General features: G+C 48.7%; 1 protein-coding gene across 19 annotated transcripts in view; it reads right to left on the reverse strand.

Moving 5' to 3' along the window:
- The window catches only part of nrcama (neuronal cell adhesion molecule a), a 93,252-nt gene that overhangs the window by 46,387 nt on the left and 27,930 nt on the right, over nt 1-18,935 (reverse strand). For 16 of the 19 annotated variants that reach the window (XM_052515235.1, XM_052515234.1, XM_052515232.1 and 13 more), the window contains 8 exons: nt 17,203-17,325; nt 16,306-16,476; nt 10,742-10,801; nt 2,280-2,391; nt 1,416-1,600; nt 1,126-1,257; nt 588-731; nt 270-381 (listed from right to left, as the gene is read on the reverse strand). In XM_052515235.1, coding sequence (XP_052371195.1) covers nt 270-381; nt 588-731; nt 1,126-1,257; nt 1,416-1,600; nt 2,280-2,391; nt 10,742-10,801; nt 16,306-16,476; nt 17,203-17,325 — 1,039 coding nt within the window. The remainder of the gene's footprint in view (nt 1-269; nt 382-587; nt 732-1,125; nt 1,258-1,415; nt 1,601-2,279; nt 2,392-10,741; nt 10,802-16,305; nt 16,477-17,202; nt 17,326-18,935) is intronic. The other 3 variants (XM_052515233.1, XM_052515227.1, XM_052515222.1) reach the window with 1 other exon arrangement.

An 18,935-nucleotide genomic window follows, 5' to 3' on the forward strand; every position in this document is an offset into this window, starting at 1 on the left:
TGGCTTGTGAGACTAGAGTCTGGCTGGCTGGCTTGTGAGACTAGAGTCTGGTTGGCTGGCTTGTGAGACTAGAGTCTGGCTGGCTGGCTGGCTTGTGAGACTAGAGTCTGGCTGGCTGGCTTGTGAGACTAGAGTCTGGTTGGCTGGCTTGTGAGACTAGAGTCTGGCTGGCTGGCTGGCTTGTGAGACTAGAGTCTGGCTGGCTGGCTGGCTTGTGAGACTAGAGTCTGGCTGACTGGCTTGCAAGACTTAGAGCCAGATGGACTAACCATGTGATGGTTGGTATGGGCGAGCCGAACGAGGCACAGTCCAGGAAGGCAGGATTGTTGGTGATGACCTGGTACACATTGTTGGGGGGAGTCAGCACCCTTGGTGCTTCGGCTGAAAACAGAAACAAATCATATTGATAATGATTACTATACCATAACGTGACATGAGAATGATGCAGAGAACACAAAATGCTGTCATTGGCCACAACAATGTTCAAGAGTTGTAAAGCTCAAGAGTTCAGAGTTTTTATTTTGTTTATTGACTCAATATTCTGATTCTAAAAGGCAGATTCAATGGTTGTGTTTCCAGAGACTCACCGAGCACATTGACAAAAGCATTAGCCAGCAGGTAGCCAAACTCATTGGAGGCGTTGCACTGGTAGACAGCGCTGGAGCCGGTCTGGACGTCGCTCAGAATCACTGTGTCGTCCTCCACCTTCCGACTCGTGTCCTTCGGAGAGTCTATCAAGGGGATCACAGGCTAGATATACAGTATGTCACACATTCAAACCTCTGTTCACTCTTCCTGCTGCACATCTGGATGTTCATAGTTGAGAGGTAACATCGTGTAGATGTGTGCTCTGCCCACATAGGGGATGAATCCTAATTTGATTGGATACTCTACTTGCGCGCAGCACCATATTTTGTGCAAATCCCTCACTGACATCAATGAATGATTGTACATGAGCTCTGGTGCTGTTCTACCTACATAAGTGAAACACACTGACTACACATCTCTCTGGATAAGAGCGTTTGATAAATTACTGAAATGTAAATGTACGCTTCAGTGTGCATTTCTCCAGTTAGGATTCGTTCCATTGAGCCTCAGTCTGGGGTGGAAGTGGACTAGACTCACCTTTGATGGGGACTCCGTTGACGGACCAGGCGATTTGGGGCTTGGGGTCTCCACTGACTCTGCAGGTGAGGATGCCCGTCTCCTTCGGGGCCAGGATCAGGTTCCTGGGGGCACTGATCCAGAACGGAGCCGCTGGGGGGGGGGAGAGTCAGAGAAAGAGAAAGAGAGAGAGAGGGACAGACCTATAGAAAACCCCTTTTAAAATCCACAACACCGTAAAGGTACTAGGAGTGTTAGGAACATTTCTCCACATATTCCATCTAGTCCCAACTCTTCTTTGTGTCACAGACCTTTGACGTTGACTTTGATGGTGTGATGGGCGGAGCCTAGGCTGTTCTTGGCCGTGCAGCGGTAGTCCCCGGCGTCCGCCTCCATCACATCTGCGATCTTCAACGTCTTCTGGAAGTTGTGGAAGGACATCCGGCTGCTAGGAAGATCGCCACTCTCCTTATACCAGGACACCTCCGGAGTCGGACTAGCAGAAACAACCACAACTAAACAAATCACTTACCAATATCTGTGTATTGTCCTCTGCCCAAAAGAACAGACAGACAGCTAGTCCAATGTTGTCTAGGTAACCAGACTGATTTTGCAATAGAAGACATGATGTTGTCTTGACAAGGCAACAAAGTAGTATTGCTGAATGTCACATACAAAGATTAAACAAACCAACCTGCCCTTGTGCAAAAACAGAAGTAAAAACCTTGTTCATGCAGTGTTGTTCATGCAGTGTTGTTCATGCAGTGTTGTTCATGCAGTGTTGTTCATGAAGTGTTGTTCATGCAGTGTTGTTCATGCAGTGTTGTTCATGCAGTGTTGTTCATGCAGTGTTGTTCATGCAGTGTTGTTCATGCAGTGTTGTTCATGAAGTGTTGTTCATGAAGTGTTGTTCATGCAGTGTTGTTCATGCAGTGTTGTTCATGAAGTGTTGTTCATGAAGTGTTGTTCATGCAGTGTTGTTCATGCAGTGTTGTTCATGAAGTGTTGTTCATGCAGTGTTGTTCATGCAGTGTTGTTCATGCAGTGTTGTTCATGCAGTGTTGTTCATGCAGTGTTGTTCATGCAGTGTTGTTCATGAAGTGTTGTTCATGCAGTGTTGTTCATGCAGTGTTGTTCATGCAGTGTTGTTCATGCAGTGTTGTGGGCGTACTTACAGTCCTTCAGCGATACACTCTAGCTCCAGAACCCCTCCCCTCAGGGCCATCTGGGTGCTGCTCCGCCCCAGAGGAGCCATGAAGCTGGGTCGCCGCTCCCCCGATGGACTGTCTGGAGAACAGGACAGGAAACACAATCATCTCAGCACCAGAACCACACGTTCCTATACCCTGTTCACACTACTGAGCCAAGCTGAGCTGAGCCAAGTTAAGTAGTACTTCTCTGACCTGGGTAAATGTAGCTGCTGGATTGTGGAAAGGGTATAACTGTCTGTAGCTAGCTGTGACCATTCAGTCTGTAGAGCCAGTAGTCCAGCACCAGCGGCATATAGACTATTATAGGATAGTAGTAATATCCCGTGCTGTTATGGACTGTGGTAGTGGATATATAATGAGTTAACTGTAGCCAGGCAGGCCCTACGTTGGCCCTTTTCACAGGCTGCTTCCCAAATGGCTCCCTTTTCCCCATAGTGCACTATATATGGCCACTGGTCTGAAGTAGACGCACAACACCTGGAGAGACGTGCCGTCCAGTCGTCAATCCGTTGCCACGACAACCAAGGGATCTAGGATTTCTCCCTTATTATCCTTCCTCGATATAATCATATGACAGATTTTAGCCATAAGCTAGCTACGGCTGCTATGATTCTGACATGTTTAGCCCTAAGCAAGCCCTTACTGAAAGGTCTTGGAAAATCTCTTGCGGGTAAATTTACACTGAGACTAAATTGAGTGAGTAGAGCTGGGGGGAATGTGTTGTATACAACACATTGACGTGAACCGCTGATTGGATGGACAGAACACAGGTTGTGTTTAATGATCTTTCCATGCATGCCTTTTTCAGGGTCAGAGACTTACATTAAAAGAACATGGAAAGATCTAGATGAGAGAGAGAGAGAAAATACTGTATACGTCTCATGCAAGAGTTTCATTATACTAGTTCTGTATGCTGTGTGCTTCACTTTGGATTTCATCATCTAACTATTGGGCGATGTGTTGAATTTAAACTAGGAGGAGCATCCTTTTTACTATGAATAATGCTTAACCAATGGGAGGCTTATGGTCAACGTTAGTAGATGAATGCCCATTGGTTAACATTAGTAGATGAATGCCCATTGGTTAACATTAGTAGATGAATGCCCATCCAAAGAAAGGAACATTCATTTCAGTAAAGAAAATGGATTTGATTGGTTTCTTTTGTCTTGATGGGTTTCCTACAAATGAATCCACCTTTTAGGCATTTGGTTTTCTAAGTAAGAAGGTAAGCTAAGTTAACACAGTACAGGGTAAAGGGAGAGGATTTAGTTATGGAATGTAATTAACATTGTTTGATGTTATTTTGTTATATTACGCTATCAATGTGAATTTAGTCACACAGGATGAGGTTGGGAGTAGATGATCAGGTCAGGTATAGTCCAGGTAGGTTATACTACAGGTGTTGGAGTCAGGTGGGTCAGGTAGGTTATACTACAGGTGTTGGAGTCAGGTGGGTCAGGTATAGTCCAGGTAGGTTATACTACAGGTGTTGGAGTCAGGTGGGTCAGGTAGGTTATACTACAGGTGTTGGAGTCAGGTGGGTCAGGTATATTCCAGGTAGGTTATACTACAGGTGTTGGAGTCAGGTGGGTGGGTCCAGGTAGGTTATACTACAGGTGTTGGAGTCAGGTGGGTCAGGTATATTCCAGGTAGGTTATACTACAGGTGTTGGAGTCAGGTGGGTCAGGTAGGTTATACTACAGGTGTTGGAGTCAGGTGGGTCAGGTATATTCCAGGTAGGTTATACTACAGGTGTTGGAGTCAGGTGGGTCAGGTATAGTCCAGGTAGGTTATACTACAGGTGTTGGAGTCAGGTGGGTCAGGTAGGTTATACTACAGGTGTTGGAGTCAGGTGGGTCAGGTATAGTCCAGGTAGGTTATACTACAGGTGTTGGAGTCAGGTGGGTCAGGTATAGTCCAGGTAGGTTATACTACAGGTGTTGGAGTCAGGTGGGTCAGGTATAGTCCAGGTAGGTTATACTACAGGTGTTGGAGTCAGGTGGGTCAGGTATAGTCCAGGTAGGTTATACTACAGGTGTTGGAGTCAGGTGGGTCAGGTAGGTTATACTACAGGTGTTGGAGTCAGGTGGGTCAGGTATAGTCCAGGTAGGTTATACTACAGGTGTTGGAGTCAGGTGGGTCAGGTATATTCCAGGTAGTTATACTACAGGTGTTGGAGTCAGGTGGGTCAGGTATAGTCCAGGTAGGTTATACTACAGGTGTTGGAGTCAGGTGGGTCAGGTATAGTCCAGGTAGGTTATACTACAGGTGTTGGAGTCAGGTGGGTCAGGTATAGTCCAGGTAGGTTATACTACAGGTGTTGGAGTCAGGTGGGTCAGGTATAGTCCAGGTAGGTTATACTACAGGTGTTGGAGTCAGGTGGGTCAGGTATAGTCCAGGTAGGTTATACTACAGGTGTTGGAGTCAGGTGGGTCAGGTATAGTCCAGGTAGGTTATACTACAGGTGTTGGAGTCAGGTGGGTCAGGTATAGTCCAGGTAGGTTATACTACAGGTGTTGGAGTCAGGTGGGTCAGGTATAGTCCAGGTAGGTTATACTACAGGTGTTGGAGTCAGGTGGGTCAGGTATAGTCCAGGTAGGTTATACTACAGGTGTTGGAGTCAGGTGGGTCAGGTATAGTCCAGGTAGGTTATACTACAGGTGTTGGAGTCAGGTGGGTCAGGTATAGTCCAGGTAGGTTATACTACAGGTGTTGGAGTCAGGTGGGTCAGGTATAGTCCAGGTAGGTTATACTACAGGTGTTGGAGTCAGGTGGGTCAGGTAGGTTATACTACAGGTGTTGGAGTCAGGTGGGTCAGGTATAGTCCAGGTAGGTTATACTACAGGTGTTGGAGTCAGGTGGGTCAGGTATATTCCAGGTAGGTTATACTACAGGTGTTGGAGTCAGGTGGGTCAGGTATAGTCCAGGTAGGTTATACTACAGGTGTTGGAGTCAGGTGGGTCAGGTATATTCCAGGTAGGTTATACTACAGGTGTTGGAGTCAGGTGGGTCAGGTATAGTCCAGGTAGGTTATACTACAGGTGTTGGAGTCAGGTGGGTCAGGTATAGTCCAGGTAGGTTATACTACAGGTGTTGGAGTCAGGTGGGTCAGGTATATTCCAGGTAGGTTATACTACAGGTGTTGGAGTCAGGTGGGTCAGGTATATTCCAGGTAGGTTATACTACAGGTGTTGGAGTCAGGTGGGTCAGGTATAGTCCAGGTAGGTTATACTACAGGTGTTGGAGTCAGGTGGGTCAGGTATAGTCCAGGTAGGTTATACTACAGGTGTTGGAGTCAGGTGGGTCAGGTATATTCCAGGTAGGTTATACTACAGGTGTTGGAGTCAGGTGGGTCAGGTATATTCCAGGTAGGTTATACTACAGGTGTTGGAGTCAGGTGGGTCAGGTATAGTCCAGGTAGGTTATACTACAGGTGTTGGAGTCAGGTGGGTCAGGTATAGTCCAGGTAGGTTATACTACAGGTGTTGGAGTCAGGTGGGTCAGGTATAGTCCAGGTAGGTTATACTACAGGTGTTGGAGTCAGGTGGGTCAGGTATAGTCCAGGTAGGTTATACTACAGGTGTTGGAGTCAGGTGGGTCAGGTATAGTCCAGGTAGGTTATACAGGTGTTGGAGTCAGGTGGGTCAGGTATAGTCCAGGTAGGTTATATACAGGTGTTGGAGTCAGGTGGGTCAGGTATAGTCCAGGTAGGTTATACTACAGGTGTTGGAGTCAGGTGGGTCAGGTAGGTTATACTACAGGTGTTGGTGTCAGGTGGGTCAGGTATAGTCCAGGTAGGTTATACTACAGGTGTTGGAGTCAGGTGGGTCAGGTATACTCCAGGTAGGTTATACTACAGGTGTTGGAGTCAGGTGGGTCAGGTATACTCCAGGTAGGTTATACTACAGGTGTTGGAGTCAGGTGGGTCAGGTATATTCCAGGTAGGTTATACTACAGGTGTTGGAGTCAGGTGGGTCAGGTATATTCCAGGTAGGTTATACTACAGGTGTTGGAGTCAGGTGGGTCAGGTAGGTTATACTACAGGTGTTGGAGTCAGGTGGGTCAGGTATAGTCCAGGTAGGTTATACTACAGGTGTTGGAGTCAGGTGGGTCAGGTATATTCCAGGTAGGTTATACTACAGGTGTTGGAGTCAGGTGGGTCAGGTATATTCCAGGTAGGTTATACTACAGGTGTTGGAGTCAGGTGGGTCAGGTATATTCCAGGTAGGTTATACTACAGGTGTTGGAGTCAGGTGGGTCAGGTATAGTCCAGGTAGGTTATACTACAGGTGTTGGAGTCAGGTGGGTCAGGTATATTCCAGGTAGGTTATACTACAGGTGTTGGACTCAGGTGGGTCAGGTATAGTCCAGGTAGGTTATACTACAGGTGTTGAGTCAGGTGGGTCAGGTATAGTCCAGGTAGGTTATACTACAGGTGTTGGAGTCAGGTGGGTCAGGTATAGTCCAGGTAGGTTATACTACAGGTGTTGGAGTCAGGTGGGTCAGGTATACAGGTGTACAGGTGTTGGAGTCAGGTGGGTCAGGTATATTCCAGGTAGGTTATACTACAGGTGTTGGTGTCAGGTGGGTCAGGTATATTCCAGGTAGGTTATACTACAGGTGTTGGTGTCAGGTGGGTCAGGTATATTCCAGGTAGGTTAGGTATATTAGGTTATACTACAGGTGTTGGAGTCAGGTGGGTCAGGTATATTCCAGGTAGGTTATACAGGTGTTGGTGTCAGGTGGGTCAGGTATGTCCAGGTAGTCAGGTGTTGGGTCAGGTATAGTCCAGGTAGGTTATACTACAGGTGTTGGAGTCAGGTGGGTCAGGTATAGTCCAGGTAGGTTATACTACAGGTGTTGGAGTCAGGTGGGTCAGGTATATTCCAGGTAGGTTATACTACAGGTGTTGGAGTCAGGTGGGTCAGGTATATTCCAGGTAGGTTATACTACAGGTGTTGGAGTCAGGTGGGTCAGGTATAGTCCAGGTAGGTTATACTACAGGTGTTGGAGTCAGGTGGGTCAGGTATATTCCAGGTAGGTTATACCAGGTCAGGTGGGTCAGGTATATTCCAGGTAGGTTATACTACAGGTGTTGTTCAGGTATATTCCAGGTAGGTTATACTACAGGTGTTGGAGTCAGGTGGGTCAGGTAGGTTATACTACAGGTGTTGGAGTCAGGTGGGTCAGGTATAGTCCAGGTAGGTTATACTACAGGTGTTGGAGTCAGGTGGGTCAGGTATAGTCCAGGTAGGTTATACTACAGGTGTTGGAGTCAGGTGGGTCAGGTATATTCCAGGTAGGTTATACTACAGGTGTTGGAGTCAGGTGGGTCAGGTATATTCCAGGTAGGTTATACTACAGGTGTTGGAGTCAGGTGGGGGTCAGGTAGGTTATACTACAGGTGTTGGAGTCCAGGTAGGTTATACTACAGGTGTTGGAGTCAGGTGGGTCAGGTATATTCCAGGTAGGTTATACTACAGGTGTTGGCTGTCAGGTGGGGTATAGTCCAGGTGGAGTTATACTACAGGTGTTGGAGTCAGGTGGGTCAGGTAGTCCAGGTAGGTTATACTACAGGTGTTGGAGTCAGGTGGGTCAGGTAGTCCAGGTAGGTTATACTACAGGTGTTGGAGTCAGGTGGGTCAGGTATATTCCAGGTAGGTTATACTACAGGTGTTGGAGTCAGGTGGGTCAGGTATATTCCAGGTAGGTTATACTACAGGTGTTGGAGTCAGGTGGGTCAGGTATAGTCCAGGTAGGTTATACTACAGGTGTTGGAGTCAGGTGGGTCAGGTATATTCCAGGTAGGTTATACTACAGGTGTTGGAGTCAGGTGGGTCAGGTATAGTCCAGGTAGGTTATACTACAGGTGTTGGAGTCAGGTGGGTCAGGTATAGTCCAGGTAGGTTATACTACAGGTGTTGGAGTCAGGTGGGTCAGGTATAGTCCAGGTAGGTTATACTACAGGTGTTGGAGTCAGGTGGGTCAGGTATATTCCAGGTAGGTTATACTACAGGTGTTGGAGTCAGGTGGGTCAGGTATAGTCCAGGTAGGTTATACTACAGGTGTTGGAGTCAGGTGGGTCAGGTATAGTCCAGGTAGGTTATACTACAGGTGTTGGAGTCAGGTGGGTCAGGTATAGTCCAGGTAGGTTATACTACAGGTGTTGGAGTCAGGTGGGTCAGGTATATTCCAGGTAGGTTATACTACAGGTGTTGGGTGTGGGTCAGGTATAGTCCAGGTAGGTTATACTACAGGTGTTGGAGTCAGGTGGGAACAGGTGTATAGTCCAGGTAGGTTATACTACAGGTGTTGGAGTCAGGTGGGTCAGGTATAGTCCAGGTAGGTTATACTACAGGTGTTGGAGTCAGGTGGGTCAGGTATAGTCCAGGTAGGTTATACTACAGGTGTTGGAGTCAGGTGGGTCAGGTATAGTCCAGGTAGGTCAGGTGTTGGAGTCAGGTGGGTCAGGTATAGTCCAGGTAGGTTATACTACAGGTGTTGGAGTCAGGTGGGTCAGGTATATTCCAGGTAGGTTATACTACAGGGTGTCAGGTGGGTCAGTCCAGGTAGGTTATACTACAGGTGTTGGAGTCAGGTGGGTCAGGGTCCAGGTAGGTTATACTACAGGTGTTGGAGTCAGGTGGGTCAGGTATATTCCAGGTAGGTTATACTACAGGTGTTGGAGTCAGGTGGGTCAGGTATAGTCCAGGTAGGTTATACTACAGGTGTTGGAGTCAGGTGGGTCAGGTATATTCCAGGTAGGTTATACTACAGGTGTTGGAGTCAGGTGGGTCAGGTATAGTCCAGGTAGGTTATACTACAGGTGTTGGAGTCAGTGGGTCAGGTATAGTCCAGGTAGGTTATACTACAGGTCAGGTGGGTCAGGTATAGTCCAGGTAGGTTATACTACAGGTGTTGGAGTCAGGTGGGTCAGGTATATTCCAGGTAGGTTATACTACAGGTGTTGGAGTCAGGTGGGTCAGGTATAGTCCAGGTAGGTTATACTACAGGTGTTGGAGTCAGGTGGGTCAGGTATAGTCCAGGTAGGTTATACTACAGGTGTTGGAGTCAGGTGGGTCAGGTATAGTCCAGGTAGGTTATACTACAGGTGTTGGAGTCAGGTGGGTCAGGGTCCAGGTAGGTTATACTACAGGTGTTGGAGTCAGGTGGGTCAGGTATATTCCAGGTAGGAGGTGTTGGAGTCAGGTGGGTCAGGTATAGTCCAGGTAGGTTATACTACAGGTGTTGGAGTCAGGGGGTCAGGGTCCAGGTAGGTTATACTAAAGTCAGGTGGGTCAGGTATAGTCCAGGTAGGTTATTACAGGTGTTGGAGTCAGGTGGGTCAGGTATAGTCCAGGTAGGTTATACTACAGGTGTTGGAGTCAGGTGGGTCAGGTAGGTTATACTACAGGTGTTGGAGTCAGGTGGGTCAGGTATATTCCAGGTAGGTTATACTACAGGTGTTGGAGTCAGGTGGGTCAGGTATAGTCCAGGTAGGTTATACTACAGGTGTTGGAGTCAGGTGGGTCAGGTATAGTCCAGGTAGGTTATACTACAGGTGTTGGAGTCAGGTGGGTCAGGTATAGTCCAGGTAGGTTATACTACAGGTGTTGGAGTCAGGTGGGTCAGGTATAGTCCAGGTAGGTTATACTACAGGTGTTGGAGTCAGGTGGGTCAGGTATATTCCAGGTAGGTTATACTACAGGTGTTGGAGTCAGGTGGGTCAGGTAGGTTATACTACAGGTGTTGGAGTCAGGTGGGTCAGGTATAGTCCAGGTAGGTTATACTACAGGTGTTGGAGTCACAGGTATATTCCAGGTAGGTTATACTACAGGTGTTGAGTCAGGTGGGTCAGGTATAGTCCAGGTAGGTTATACTACAGGTGTTGGAGTCAGGTGGGTCAGGTATAGTCCAGGTAGGTTATACTACAGGTGTTGGAGTCAGGTGGGTCAGGTATATTCCAGGTAGGTTATACTACAGGTGTTGGAGTCAGGTGGGTGGGTCAGGTAGGTTATAATACAGGTGTTGGAGTAAGGTGGGTCAGGTATAGTCCAGGTAGGTTATACTACAGGTGTTGGAGTCAGGTGGGTCAGGTATATTCCAGGTAGGTTATACTACAGGTGTTGGAGTAAGGTGGGTCAGGTATAGTCCAGGTAGGTTATACTACAGGTGTTGGAGTAAGGTGGGTCAGGTATAGTCCAGGTTGGTTATACTACAGGTGTTGGAGTAAGGTGGGTCAGGTATATTCCAGGTAGGTTATACTACAGGTGTTGGAGTAAGGTGGGTCAGGTATAGTCCAGGTAGGTTATACTACAGGTGTTGGAGTCAGGTGGGTCAGGTATAGTCCAGGTTGGTTAGAATAAAAGGAGGAGTTGGGATGGGGCTGGGTTCACTTTGGGATAAGGGGGTAAACCAGCACTCACCAACAAATAAATTGTTCGTATAATTGTACATAGCTGCCACAGTTTCATTGATCGCATCCACTGTAAAAATCAATCAGAACATCATGAGCATGCAGTGCTACATAGACATCTACAGGGAACAACCAGGAGGAGATTCAGTTAGAGGTGCTACATAGACATCTACAGGGAACAACCAGGAGGAGATTCAGTTAGAGGTGCTACATAGACATCTACAGGGAACAACCAGGAGGAGATTCAGTTAGAGGTGCTACATAGACATCTACAGGGAACAACCAGGAGGAGATTCAGTTAGAGGTGCTACATAGACATCTACAGGGAACAACCAGGAGGAGATTCAGTTAGAGGTGCTACATAGACATCTACAGGGAACAACCAGGAGGAGATTCAGTTAGAGGTGCTACATAGACATCTACAGGGAACAACCAGGAGGAGATTCAGTTAGAGGAAGGGATGTCATCAAACAAATATCAACAAACAAATATCAACAAACAAATATCATCAAACAACAACATGAAAGGACAGTTCAAAAATGCATCACACATTAGAATGATGAGAATTACAAAATACTCAAAATTATCACTATACTAAAATATTGCATAACAAGGCAATGTGAAGGTGCACAGAAACATGAAAACAGACAATGACCTAATGTCACGGTGTCCACTAACAGTCAGATAGGACCAGACAACTCAGGGAAGGAGGACCCAGGGACAGCCCAGGATAAAGAGCGTCTAGCCCACGGCTCCCTTCTCCTTGGCCCTAACCCTTATTTGCAGATCTGAAGGGAATCAATATGTATAAGCAGTGTAGAGGTGGAGCTTCTCCCTTACAGATCAGTAAACATCTCAGGTGTAGGAACCCACTGGGACTGGTTAAAAGCCTCTGTGCTGAGTGGGATGGACACTCAGGTGTAGGAACCCACTGGGACTGGTTAAAAGCCTCTGTGCTGAGTGGGATGGACACTCAGGTGTAGGAACCCACTGGGACTGGTTAAAAGCCTCTGTGCTGAGTGGGATGGACACTCAGGTGTAGGAACCCACTGGGACTGGTTAAAAGCCTCTGTGCTGAGTGGGATGGACACTCAGGTGTAGGAACCCACTGGGACTGGTTAAAAGCCTCTGTGCTGATTGGGATGGACACTCAGGTGTAGGAACCCACTGGGACTGGTTTAAAGCCTCTGTGCTGAGTGGGATGGACACTCAGGTGTAGGAACCCACTGGGACTGGTTTAAAGCCTCTGTGCTGAGTGGGATGGACACTCAGGTGTAGGAACCCACTGGGACTGGTTTAAAGCCTCTGTGCTGAGTGGGATGGACACTCAGGTGTAGGAACCCACTGGGACTGGTTTAAAGCCTCTGTGCTGAGTGGGATGGACACTCAGGTGTAGGAACCCACTGGGACTGGTTAAAAGCCTCTGTGCTGAGTGGGATGGACACTCAGGTGTAGGAACCCACTGGGACTGGTTAAAAGCCTCTGTGCTGAGTGGGATGGACACTCAGGTGTAGGAACCCACTGGGACTGGTTAAAAGCCTCTGTGCTGAGTGGGATGGACACTCAGGTGTAGGAACCCACTGGGACTGGTTGAAAGCCTCTGTGCTGAGTGGGATGGACACTCAGGTGTAGGAACCCACTGGGACTGGTTTAAAGCCTCTGTGCTGAGTGGGATGGACACTCAGGTGTAGGAACCCACTGGGACTGGTTAAAAGCCTCTGTGCTGAGTGGGATGGACACTCAGGTGTAGGAACCCACTGGGACTGGTTTAAAGCCTCTGTGCTGAGTGGGATGGACACTCAGGTGTAGGAACCCACTGGGACTGGTTAAAAGCCTCTGTGCTGAGTGGGATGGACACTCAGGTGTAGGAACCCACTGGGACTGGTTAAAAGCCTCTGTGCTGAGTGGGATGGACACTCAGGTGTAGGAACCCACTGGGACTGGTTTAAAGCCTCTGTGCAGAGTGGGATGGACACTCAGGTGTAGGAACCCACTGGGACTGGTTTAAAGCCTCTGTGCTGAGTGGGATGGACACTCAGGTGTAGGAACCCACTGGGACTGGTTAAAAGCCTCTGTGCTGAGTGGGATGGACACTCAGGTGTAGGAACCCACTGGGACTGGTTAAAAGCCTCTGTGCTGAGTGGGATGGACACTCAGGTGTAGGAACCCACTGGGACTGGTTTAAAGCCTCTGTGCTGAGTGGGATGGACACTCAGGTGTAGGAACCCACTGGGACTGGTTTAAAGCCTCTGTGCTGAGTGGGATGGACACTCAGGTGTAGGAACCCACTGGGACTGGTTAAAAGCCTCTGTGCTGAGTGGGATGGACACTCAGGTGTAGGAACCCACTGGGACTGGTTAAAAGCCTCTGTGCTGAGTGGGATGGACACTCAGGTGTAGGAACCCACTGGGACTGGTTAAAAGCCTCTGTGCTGAGTGGGATGGACACTCAGGTGTAGGAACCCACTGGGACTGGTATAAAGCCTCTGTGCTGAGTGGGATGGACACTCAGGTGTAGGAACCCACTGGGACTGGTTTAAAGCCTCTGTGCTGAGTGGGATGGACACTCAGGTGTAGGAACCCACTGGGACTGGTTAAAAGCCTCTGTGCTGAGTGGGATGGACACTCAGGTGTAGGAACCCACTGGGACTGGTTAAAAGCCTCTGTGCTGAGTGGGATGGACACTCAGGTGTAGGAACCCACTGGGACTGGTTAAAAGCCTCTGTGCTGAGTGGGATGGACACTCAGGTGTAGGAACCCACTGGGACTGGTTAAAGCCTCTGTGCTGAGTGGGATGGACACTCAGGTGTAGGAACCCACTGGGACTGGTTAAAAGCCTCTGTGCTGAGTGGGATGGACACTCAGGTGTAGGAACCCACTGGGACTGGTTAAAAGCCTCTGTGCTGAGTGGGATGGACACTCAGGTGTAGGAACCCACTGGGACTGGTTTAAAGCCTCTGTGCTGAGTGGGATGGACACTCAGGTGTAGGAACCCACTGGGACTGGTTTAAAGCCTCTGTGCTGAGTGGGATGGACACTCAGGTGTAGGAACCCACTGGGACTGGTTAAAAGCCTCTGTGCTGAGTGGGATGGACACTCAGGTGTAGGAACCCACTGGGACTGGTTAAAAGCCTCTGTGCTGAGTGGGATGGACACTCAGGTGTAGGAACCCACTGGGACTGGTTAAAAGCCTCTGTGCTGAGTGGGATGGACACTCAGGTGTAGGAACCCACTGGGACTGGTTAAAAGCCTCTGTGCTGAGTGGGATGGACACTCAGGTGTAGGAACCCACTGGGACTGGTTAAAAGCCTCTGTGCTGAGTGGGATGGACACTCAGGTGTAGGAACCCACTGGGACTGGTTAAAAGCCTCTGTGCTGAGTGGGATGGACACTCAGGTGTAGGAACCCACTGGGACTGGTTAAAAGCCTCTGTGCTGAGTGGGATGGACACTCAGGTGTAGGAACCCACTGGGACTGGTTAAAAGCCTCTGTGCTGAGTGGGATGGACACTCAGGTGTAGGAACCCACTGGGACTGGTTAAAAGCCTCTGTGCTGAGTGGGATGGACACTCAGGTGTAGGAACCCACTGGGACTGGTTAAAAGCCTCTGTGCTGAGTGGGATGGACACTCAGGTGTAGGAACCCACTGGGACTGGTTAAAAGCCTCTGTGCTGAGTGGGATGGACACTCAGGTGTAAGAACACACTGGGACTGGTTAAAAGCCTCTGTGCTGAGTGGGATGGACACTCAGGTGTAGGAACCCACTGGGACTGGTTAAAAGCCTCTGTGCTGAGTGGGATGGACACTCAGGTGTAGGAACCCACTGGGACTGGTTAAAAGCCTTTGTGCTGAGTGGGATGGACACTCAGGTGTAGGAACCCACTGGGACTGGTTAAAAGCCTCTGTGCTGAGTGGGATGGACACTCAGGTGTAGGAACCCACTGGGACTGGTTGAAAGCCTCTGTGCTGAGTGAGATGGACACTCAGGTGTAGGAACCCACTGGGACTGGTTTAAAGCCTCTGTGCTGAGTGGGATGGACACTCAGGTGTAGGAACCCACTGGGACTGGTTAAAGCCTCTGTGCTGAGTGGGATGGACACTCAGGTGTAGGAACCCACTGGGACTGGTTAAAAGCCTCTGTGCTGAGTGGGATGGACACTCAGGTGTAGGAACCCACTGGGACTGGTTAAAAGCCTCTGTGCTGAGTGGGATGGACACTCAGGTGTAGGAACCCACTGGGACTGGTTAAAAGCCTCTGTGCTGAGTGGGATGGACACTCAGGTGTAGGAACCCACTGGGACTGGTTAAAAGCCTCTGTGCTGAGTGGGATGGACACTCAGGTGTAGGAACCCACTGGGACTGGTTTAAAGCCTCTGTGCTGAGTGGGATGGACACTCAGGTGTAGGAACCCACTGGGACTGGTTAAAAGCCTCTGTGCTGAGTGGGATGGACACTCAGGTGTAGGAACCCACTGGGACTGGTTAAAAGCCTCTGTGCTGAGTGGGATGGACACTCAGGTGTAGGAACCCACTGGGACTGGTTAAAAGCCTCTGTGCTGAGTGGGATGGACACTCAGGTGTAGGAACACACTGGGACTGGTTAAAAGCCTCTGTGCTGAGTGGGATGGACACTCAGGTGTAGGAACCCACTGGGACTGGTTAAAAGCCTCTGTGCTGAGTGGGATGGACACTCAGGTGTAGGAACCCACTGGGACTGGTTAAAAGCCTCTGTGCTGAGTGGGATGGACACTCAGGTGTAGGAACCCACTGGGACTGGTTAAAGCCTCTGTGCTGAGTGGGATGGACACTCAGGTGTAGGAACCCACTGGGACTGGTTAAAAGCCTCTGTGCTGAGTGGGATGGACACTCAGGTGTAGGAACCCACTGGGACTGGTTGAAAGCCTCTGTGCTGAGTGGGATGGACACTCAGGTGTAGGAACCCACTGGGACTGGTTGAAAGCCTCTGTGCTGAGTGGGATGGACACTCAGGTGTAGGAACCCACTGGGACTGGTTAAAAGCCTCTGTGCTGAGTGGGATGGACACTCAGGTGTAGGAACCCACTGGGACTGGTTTAAAGCCTCTGTGCTGAGTGGGATGGACACTCAGGTGTAGGAACCCACTGGGACTGGTTTAAAGCCTCTGTGCTGAGTGGGATGGACACTCAGGTGTAGGAACCCACTGGGACTGGTTAAAGCCTCTGTGCTGAGTGGGATGGACACTCAGGTGTAGGAACCCACTGGGACTGGTTAAAGCCTCTGTGCTGAGTGGGATGGACACTCAGGTGTAGGAACCCACTGGGACTGGTTAAAAGCCTATGTGCTGAGTGGGATGGACACTCAGGTGTAGGAACCCACTGGGACTGGTTTAAAGCCTCTGTGCTGAGTGGGATGGACACTCAGGTGTAGGAACCCACTGGGACTGGTTAAAAGCCTCTGTGCTGAGTGGGATGGACACTCAGGTGTAGGAACCCACTGGGACTGGTTAAAAGCCTCTGTGCTGAGTGGGATGGACACTCAGGTGTAGGAACCCACTGGGACTGGTTAAAAGCCTCTGTGCTGAGTGGGATGGACACTTACTGTCCAGGACTTTGACAGTGATGGGTTGTTTCTGCTGGATGGTCTGTGTGTGAGGGAAACGGGCGTAGCAGATGTAGTCGTTCCTGGTGTCGTCCAATAGGACGTTAGAGAAGTACAGGTCTCCGTTTAACGCCTGGGACACACGCGTGTTCTGAGGCAGGCGCTGGAAGTCTGCGAGGGAGGGGGGGAAGGAGAGGAAGAGGAAGAGGAGAGATGATGTATCACATAAAATATGTTACACATCAAATCAAATTTTATTTGTCACATACACATAGTTAGCAGATGTTAATGTGAGTGTAGAGAAATGCTTGTGCTTCTAGTTCCGACAATGCAGTAATAACCAACAAGTAATCTAACCTAATAATTCCACAACTACTACCTTATACACACAAGTGTAAAGGGATAAAGAAAATGTACATAAAGATATATGAATGAGGGATGGTACAGAACGGCATAGGCAAGATGCAGTAGATGGTATAGAGTACAGTATATAACATATGAGATGAGTAATGTAGGGTATGTAAACATTATATTAAGTGGCATTGTGTAAAGTGGCTAGTGATACATTTTTACATGTATGGCAGCAGCCACTCAATGTTAGTGATGGCTGTTTAACAGTCTGATGGCCTTGAGATAGAAGCTGTTTTTCAGTCTCTCGGTCCCTGCTTTGATGCACCTGTTCTGACCTCGCCTTCTGGATGATAGCGGGGTGAACAGGCAGTGGCTGTATACAATTACACTAAATATGTATGCTTACTGACAACCAAAAACAGCCCCTATATCATCTCAGAACGCAGTCCGGCAATATGACTTCTAGAATTGGACTTTACAGCGTACTGTCTGGATGTAAACCAACACACAATGTGTAGAAATGTATGAAACCCCTTGAAGACTTACTGTTGTCCATCCAGAAGATGATGGGAGGGGGCAGGCCTGCAGGCGGTCGACACTGCAGCACCAGAGACACTCCCACCTGTACCATGATTGCCTCTTTCCTCTCCTTCGACCACAAGGGGGACCCTGTGTCACATAAACAGACATACAGACAGCAGTGAGGTAGGGGCCCTGTGTAAAATGTTCAACAGGGAAAATTGGAGGTAGGGGCCCTGTGAAAATGTTCAACAGGAAGGGAGGGGCCCTGTTTAAAATGTTCAACAGGGAGGGGCCCTGTTTACAATGTTCAACAGGGAGGGAGGGGCCCTGTTTGAAATATACAACAGGGAGGGAGGGGCCCTGTTTACAATGTTCAACAGGGAGGGAGGGGCCCTGTTTACAATGTTCAACAGGGATGGAGGGGCCCTGTTTAAAATGTTCAACAGGGAGGGGCCCTGTTTAAAATGTTCAACAGGGAGGGAGGGGCCCTGTTTACAATGTTCAACAGGGAGGGAGGGGCCCTGTTTGAAATATACAACAGGGAGGGAGGGGCCCTGTTTACAATGTTCAACAGGGAGGGAGGGGCCCTGTTTAAAATGTTCAACAGGGAGGGAGGGTCCCTGTTTAAAATGTTCAACAGGGATGGAGGGGCGGGCCCTGTTTAAAATGTTCAACAGGGAGGGAGGGGCCCTGGTTAAAATGTTCAACAGGGATGGAGGGGCCCTGTTTAAAATGTTCAACAGGGAGGGAGGGTCCCTGTTTAAAATGTTCAACAGGGATGGAGGGGCGGGCCCTGTTTAAAATGTTCAACAGGGAGGGAGGGGCCCTGGTTAAAATGTTCAACAGGGATGGAGGGGCCCTGTTTAAAATGTTCAACAGGGAGGGAGGGGCCCTGGTTAAAATGTTCAACAGGGAGGGAGGGGCCCTGTTTAAAATGTTCAACAGGGATGGAGGGGCCCTGTTTAAAATGTTCAACAGGGAGGGAGGGGCCCTGTTTAAAATGTTCAACAGGGAGGGAGGGGCCCTGTTTAAAATGTTCAACAGGGAGTTATGTCTTGAAAATATCAGAATGCTTAACTCTAATCTGCAAAGACATTGAAAAGATCTGCTGATTATAATACTTGTTCAATGCAGATTGGAATCCCAGGGGAAAAGAGTTGTACTAAGGTTGGCTAAGGTTAATAACAGTCTCAGGTTAAAGAGAGTTTACACAGTGGGTAGGTTTGTTATGGCTGGAATCCCAGGGGAAAAGAGTTGTACTAAGGTTGGCTAAGGTTAATAACAGTCTCAGGTTAAAGAGAGTTTACACAGTGGGTAGGTTTGTTATGGCTGGAATCCCAGGGGAAAAGAGTTGTACTAAGGTTGGCTAAGGTTAATAACAGTCTCAGGTTAAAGAGAGTTTACACAGTGGGTAGGTTTGTTATGGCTGGAATCCCAGGGGAAAAGAGTTGTACTAAGGTTGGCTAAGGTTAATAACAGTCTCAGGTTAAAGAGAGTTTACACAGTGGGTAGGTTTGTTATGGCTGGAATCCCAGGGGAAAAGAGTTGTACTAAGGTTGGCTAAGGTTAATAATAGTCTCAGGTTAAAGAGTTTACACAGTGGGTAGGTTTGTTATGGCTGGAATCCCAGGGGAAAAGAGTTGTACTAAGGTTGGCTAAGGTTAATAACAGTCTCAGGTTAAAGAGAGTTTACACAGTGGGTAGGTTTGTTATGGCTGGAATCCCAGGGGAAAAGAGTTGTACTAAGGTTGGCTAAG

Source organism: Oncorhynchus keta, unplaced genomic scaffold (assembly GCF_023373465.1).
Source record: "Oncorhynchus keta strain PuntledgeMale-10-30-2019 unplaced genomic scaffold, Oket_V2 Un_scaffold_21901_pilon_pilon, whole genome shotgun sequence".
NCBI lineage: Eukaryota > Metazoa > Chordata > Actinopteri > Salmoniformes > Salmonidae > Oncorhynchus > Oncorhynchus keta.